The sequence below is a fragment of the Montipora foliosa genome, chromosome 13 (genome assembly GCF_036669935.1).
Source record: "Montipora foliosa isolate CH-2021 chromosome 13, ASM3666993v2, whole genome shotgun sequence".
NCBI classification, from domain to species: Eukaryota; Metazoa; Cnidaria; class Anthozoa; order Scleractinia; family Acroporidae; genus Montipora; species Montipora foliosa.
Window position 1 is genome coordinate 38210978 of NC_090881.1, and position 7500 is coordinate 38218477.

At 38.3% G+C, this 7500-nt stretch overlaps 1 protein-coding gene across 7 annotated transcripts in view; it reads right to left on the reverse strand.

The window, feature by feature from the left end:
• The window catches only part of LOC137983188 (fibroblast growth factor receptor 4-like), a 75074-nt gene that overhangs the window by 51528 nt on the left and 16046 nt on the right, over positions 1–7500 (reverse strand). For 5 of the 7 annotated variants that reach the window (XM_068830375.1, XM_068830369.1, XM_068830372.1 and 2 more), the window contains exons 3-4: positions 3850–4092; positions 1268–1522 (exon numbers count right to left, since the gene is read on the reverse strand). In XM_068830375.1, coding sequence (XP_068686476.1) covers positions 1268–1522; positions 3850–4092 — 498 coding nt within the window. Of the gene's footprint in view, positions 1–1267; positions 1523–3849; positions 4093–4200; positions 4390–4413; positions 4535–7500 lie in introns of those variants that run through there. The other 2 variants (XM_068830373.1, XM_068830374.1) reach the window with 2 other exon arrangements.

Sequence of the window (7500 nt, forward strand, 5' to 3'; positions counted from 1 at the left end):
GTGCTGTCGTGATGGCACTCTCGACTTTACCATTACTTTGGGGGTATCCGAGAGAGCTTGTGGTGACTTCAAACTCATATTTTGTCGCAAATTCCTTGAACTCTTGCGAGTTGAATGGCATATTGTCACTGAATAGTTGGTTTGGAATCCATGAACTGCAAAGTGTTTCCAAAACACTTTGGTTATTCCAGCTGAAGTCTTGTTCTCTAGCCTGTGTTCCTTGAAGTAACTTGAGTAATAGTCAACCATGGGTCAACCATGGGTGACCCCCATTTTTTATTTCTCAAAAAGATGTAATCAGCATGCCAGAATGAAACTTTGTGCAAAGTTTTAAAAAAGTTTGCAGAGTAGATTCAGAGCCACCTTAAATTAGAATCCACTCCACAGATTTTTTTTAAACTTTGCAGAGAGTTTTATCTTGGCCTGCTCATAACTTTTGTGCAATAAAAAATTGGGGTTACTGGGTTCATTTTTCAGATATGAGCAACTAAAGCCAAGATCTACCGTGTCTTTGCAAGGCTTTCCTGTTGCCAAGGTAACTTGTTACATCACAAAAGTGACTGCATCTTGTTCAGCAATAATGGGTGTTTCCCGTGGCACCATAATATTGCTGTTAGGTGATAAAGTGTTGTAGTGACAATAATAACAAGGGCTCTTCAAAGGGTTGAAATTGGTTTGAGCCACCTTATAAAGCCAATAAAATCATGGCTCGACCAAATTAACAACCAAACTGAATGAAATCAGGTCTTGCAGCTGACTAATCAACCCAAAGACCATGATGACGGCATTTAATATAAACTTAGTCAACTAACTACACACCATTACTTGACTCTGAATAAAGATGACGCGCTCAGGTGTCAAAACAACCGTCACAAACAAGAGCTGCCCTTCTTCTACATGTAGGATTTACTGTAAGAATTCTCTCAGAGGATCAAATTGCATCAAATGACGAAAAATTAATTTTCCCTTAGGCAAAGCATTCTTGAAATACCAGAAAATACAATGTAACTAAATGTATTATACATGCAAATTCAAGGGAATACAATGTAATAAATCAACAACAGACATGTACATGTACAAGTAGTTCAATTTTCCTAGAAATTAAAAGTACTCATTTGGTACATGTACATTGTACGTACTGTATGCTGTAAAATTTTATAAGTCTTCAGTAGAGTCAGCAAAAAAATCAAACAAACTTTTTAAAAGCTGTTCTTTTGAAGCCACCAAAAGCAGAATCTCTACAAAAATTATTATTGAATGTACTCACATCTGACTGTCACGTTGACTGTCTTACTATCAATTCCAACTCCATTGTCAGCTTTGCAGGAATACCTTCCACTTGAGTTTCTTTTGATACTGTCAATAACATAAACCCCATCCACTGCTGGCAATATCTCATCATCTGCTACTCTTTTCCAGGTGATGTTTGGTGTTGGTTCACCAGTTGCATTACAACTCAAAATCACAGTGGAGTTTTCACAAACATCCCAATCACTGCTCAAATAATCAATTTTAGGGCGCACTACAGAAGGAACACAAATAAATTTATTAATAATCATTTTTAAGAAAAACAAAGGGTCTAAGTTGCAATTTCCAACTCAACAATCCCATGTTTTAAAACCTAAAAACTTAAAAGTTTATTAAAAAGATCACTTTTTTACTTAACACACAAACATGCATGTACACCCACATGAAAACAACATGAATCTCTTTCAGAAAGATTGAGCCACTAAGGAAAGCAACATTTAAGAGGTAAAAATGAGAAATGATGACATGCAAATTGCAAAAGAAGTAAAAGAAGGAAATGGCCAGCTCAATGGGGATTGAGCTTGAATGGGTTGTGTAAACTGTTTTCCTGAGTCTGTAACATTAATTTTAAAACCATGTTTCAGCCATCACCTAATCGTCATTTTATTGCATTTAAGCCTGTACCAGATTTGCATTCAACTACTTGTAAGAACCTTTTGATTTCTTTATACTGAAATGCCTGCTGTGAATTACTATTAAACAATTATTAATTATTTCAAAACCAATTTGAAGTACTGGTACTATGAAATGGCCATAAATGATGTTTGCAAGGAACAAGATAGTGGCTAAACCTTCGGTGTAGCACCACTTGAACAGACTCAGGGCTTCTGATATTTCACGCAGCCAGGGAACTACAAAATTCAGGCAAATTTGTGAAATCCTGTGAAACTCACAAAAACACACGAAATACAGTGAAATTCACTAGAAATCTTACCAAATACACATCAGTACAACAATAACATTTATTCAAAACTTGTCTTGGCTGTTGGAGCTGTTTACTTGCCATAAACTGCAGGCATTCTTAAAACAGATTAATGTTGTGAAAAACTGGGCCGTGGCCACTATGATACATTGCCATTGGCACATTTCTTGAGCGCATTCTTGTTGAAAGAGGAAATGATCATCTCTGTTAAAAGAACCTCATGGTTGTCGGTATAAAAAGGCAACATTTATAAGTACTCAGTGTTTCTGTTGCTGACTAGTTATTGCATAGGCTAACGGTCCTCGTTTTCCCAAAAAATTGGCAGAATTGAAGCCTTTTTTCATTAAAAACCTTTGTTGAAAGAGCGCAAACCAATCGCTAATTCCAGCAAAATTTGCTCATAAAATTCCTGCGATTAATCACACTTATGCCAACTCTCCTGGATACGGAACGAATCTCCCAATTTCCCAACGCGTCATCAAATCTCTCACATTTAAACAACTTTGAACCTTTTAAAGACTTTGCACCATTGTAGGCTCAAATTGCATCCCCAAGTTAAAAGAATTTTGATTTTTTTTTACCCTCGTTTCACCGCTTCTTCTCTTTTAATACCTCCGAGTTCCAAACACAGGTTTCTATATCTTCATTTGTTATCACGGTTATAAAGTATAACTGCTTGTTTGATTGGATCTCCGTTTTACCAAAACAAAATTTTTATTCTTGTTTTCTGAAGGCACTGCGGGGCTATAGGGAGTGGGTCCATTTTTTTTTTTTAAGATTCAGAGGTTGACATCTCTGTAATTGGCGATTTTTTGCGGATCGTTTCTCGGCGAAATTTGCCCCCAAAAATTCCTGTGACTTTTTCTGAGAATCTCGCAAAATTTGACTTTTTCTACGACGTATCAGAATCCCTGACAGACTGCCACGACAAACATAAATAATAGCATTAAATTAAGGCACTGATTAGGCAACTGATTATTTCTCAATGTTTACAAAAACAACGGCTTCATTAATACTCATGTAAAGCAATATTATCATACAGTGATAATTATTACAAAAAGTTAAGGACGGTGCCTACTATTGTTATTGTGCATACGTTCTGCACATCTCGAGATACTCCTATCGGTGATGCTTACTAATACAGGGATATTTTTGCGCAGTTTAAAACTATCCAGAGAAAGTAGATCTTAGCAAGTGTCCTTGGTATCCAAAAAGAAAATTGGGGGTAACCATGCATTTTTGAGAGATAATTAAGCTTCAATTTGAGAAAGAACTCCACACGTACATTGCTTTGTATTATAAAGCTTTTTAAAAATATTTTTCATCAATTTTCTTTTTGGATTTCAATGACACTTGTTAAGATCTACATTTCCCGCATAATCACACACCAGGGAAAAATATCTTTAATTAGTAGGCACCGTCCTTAATGAAAACAAGTTACATGTATAACAAATTGTAACTACTGTTAAAATAAATTATGGTCAGTAATTCTTAATTTAAAAATAAAGTTCCACATGTCCTTAATGCATAGCTGGTACTCTGAAAGTGAAGTAAAGAAAACAAAACTTATAGTGCTTGTAGTCATGTACATGTAGCTTTATTGTTACAGTGTCACTTACCCAGCACAGCAATGAAGACATCTTTTGTCAAAGGACTTCCCACACCATTGTCAACAGTACATCTGTAGCCTCCTGCATCCTGTTTACCAGTGATGTTCAAAGGCATGGTGACTACAGTGTTATCGGAGAGTCTTGTCCAGGTTCTTGTTGGTTTTGGCTTTCCATCCGCAGAACAGTTCAGAGTTAATTCATCGGGTGCTGTTATTGTTATGTTACGTGAGGTGACAATGTTGCTTGGAGGATCTTAAAGCAACAAGATGACACACCTCATTAGTCTAGTGTTTTGAATCTCAGGCTCTTCAAATTATTCTTTCACGCATTTAAAGTACGTAACAGTAAGTGTTGATTTACCCCATAAGGTGGAGAATTCAGGCGAAGATTGAACACAACAAACAGGTTTATTGATTGATAAACAGTCGCCATCTTACATTGAGCACACGGTCGAACTACATGAACATAGGCATGCAATGTGAATGCACTCGTAGCCTCACTATATCAACACCCTTCCTTCTTCGAGAAAACAAAAACTGTAAACTTAAACAGCTAAGAATAGTCAATACTCACAGGTCTGATAAGACTTTTACAGCTATAGCACTACGAAATTCAACAATCAAAACTCTATTAAAAATGTCATGCCCATGTTATGTCAAGATGAACAGTCTCAATGACTTATATATGGTCTCTACTTGATCACGTAATCACGTGATCTTGAATGAAACGGATTGGCAGTTTGATTTTGTGCTTTGGTCGGTTTGCACTTAATACGCGCGTTCTTGAGACGCGGACGGCAACTGGAAGAGAACATTTTGCGTACCAGGGCAGTGGTGTCTCCCGGATTTTTATACTAATCATCTCCAATGGAGAAAATAATTATACTGAGCAATGTAAAAGTTTTTGTGTGAAGACAAGTTAAAAGGGAAAACAGCTCACTTCCGGTTGCCGTCCGCGTCTCAAAAACGTGCGTGCTTAAGCTCCCTAATGACTTTCCAGGACTGTCCCTAGGTGCGATCTTCTCTTTCCCACTACATGGTTGGCAGTTCTCTACTGGACGGTCCGCGGGTGAATGATCAAATATTAGGGACACAACTGATCAATAAATCAGTACAACTGATCGAATTTAGGAGACACAACTGATGGATTAATTAGTACAACTGATGATAAATCAGTACAACTGGTGGAATATTAGTATTACAAGACACAACTGATCGAATATTAAGCACACAACTAATCAGTAAAACCGTACAACTGATGGCATAGGCTGATTTCGCAACAGAACAGGAACGTCAGTGGCGACGTCGCGCGCAGCAAAACTACCAATGACAATTTAGAATAGAGAAGAAAAGAGTGGAGTCTATTCTATTCTTCTATCAGCCTGAGGAGGGAGCTTAAGCACGCGCGTTTTTGAGACGCGGACAGCAACCGGAAGTGAATATTTTGCTCGCCAGGATAGCGGTCTCTCCCAGATTTTTAAACTTAGGGTCTCTAATAGTGAAAAGATACTTAGCGATATAAATGTGGTTGTGTGAAGACAAGTTGAAAGAGAGAACTCACTTCCGGATGCCATCCGCATCTCAAAAACGCACCTGCTTAAGCTCCCTATTAGGCTGATTTAGCAACAGAACGGGAACGTCAGTGGCGACGGCGCGCGCAGATAAAACACCAGTGAGAATTCAGAATAGAGTAGACTCCACTCTTTTCTTCTCTATTCTAAATTCTCATTGGTAGTTTTGCTGCGCGCGACGTCGCCACTGACGTTCCCGTTCTGTTGCTAAATCAGCCTAATATCAGGAACACAACAGACGATTGTAAGAGACAACTCATCGATAAATCAGTATAGCTGATTGAATATCGAATAAGTGACTTGCAACTGATCAAGTAATGCTAATTAGTATACCCAACTATAAAATTAAGGTCACTTAGGTGAAGGGAGTATGTGACTAACAGATGAGTGGGCCAATTGGTAGGTATAATTAATTTTGAAACAGATGGCGCGCCATAAGTATAATGGCTTGATTTCGGGTCGGTATATTTTATACTGTAACATTCTAAGCCAGTGTTCAACAGCGTATTTATAGTTACAGTTGGTATATAGTTTATCATACAGACCATAGTTAGTGGCTTAAAATGTTACAGTATGTATACTGTGATGTTGACATAACATGTTGTTACATGCAGGTGCCTTCAACATTCAATGCATGGTTGAGGAAAAAAACTAAAAGCAGAATTTCTTCCAAACCAATAAGTTTCAGCTTTGAGAAAAATCATACCTGACCTACTCTACTGTGTTAGTTAAACTTATCTTATGCCCAAGATCAGTAAATCCCCACAACAGGAATGACAAACAAAACACACTATCTCCGCGCACTTCTATACATGTGCAGCATTTGTAGCCTGTCACGCAAAATTTCTACCCCGTGACAGAGAGTCTCACAATTTTAGATAACCGTGACAATACTTCCTTCACCAAAACCGTAAACGTGCTCTTACTTTAAGGTATGCTACAGCATTAGCATACGTGTCAACTCTCCCGGATTATCCGGGAGTCTCCCGGATACGGAACGAATCTCCCGGTCTCCCGTACGGGTCATTAAATCTCCCGGATAAAAACGACTCTGAACCTTTCGCAGACGTTTCTCCATTCTAGACTCAAATTGCATCCCCACAGTTAAAAAAAAATCGATTTTTTCTAACTCGTTTCATTGTTTCTTAATGCATTTCTTCATCTCTGAGTTTCAAACACACGTTAATAGAACTAAACAAAATGGCTTTTTTAGCTATCATAATTATATTACCGATTGTTTGATTGGATCTCCGATTAACCAATAAAAATTATTGACATAAGTACCCTGTTTTCCCGCAAATTGTATTCTGAAGGAGCTGCTGGGGGATGGGTGGGTGCGTTTTTGGGGGAGAGGAGGGGAGGGGAGTGGGTAGATTGATCGAAGGGGAGAGATGGGGAGACCGGAAGGAAAAAATCCCCAGATTTTAGTTCTCCATAGGTTGGCATCTCTGCATTAGGAACAATTATAACCTCAAGTTGAATAATGTTTTGGACTTTCCGATTGCCCTTGCACTGGCCAGACTAGCAACCTTGTCATGGCTAGGCCCTTGGCACTTCAAAAGCCATACAGTTCTTGAACCCACATTAATGTCGTGGAAACCAAACCTTAATTGCTATTTTTGTTACCTTTGCCCTTGCAGAAATATGTCCTAACGTTTTATACCTTCAGATTGCTTCAGTTTACAGATGAGACAGGCAGGGCTTACATGTATGTATGTGAGTTTCCTAATTTTCTTGTCTACTTTGTACATCAAATTACTTTCAACAACACATGGTTGTGGCTTCGTGTTTTTCACTAGGTTTTGCGGTTGTTGCGTCTCCCTTCCCCCACTCCCATTCCTTCCATCACCCAATTTAATGTGCTGCTCTTTGGCTTTCCGTCCTAGGCAAGACATGGCGATATTACAATTATGGCTCTCAGTTTAGATTACGAAATGAATAAATCACCTTGACAATAAAAGAGACCTACTAATTTTCTTGCACCGAATTTTAATGACTGTCCTGAAACGTGAGAGGCGGGAAACGATCGAGTTTCGTCAAAAAAAGGATTCTCTGCAGTTGGAAAATGGCGCGCAATGTGTCTACGCCGT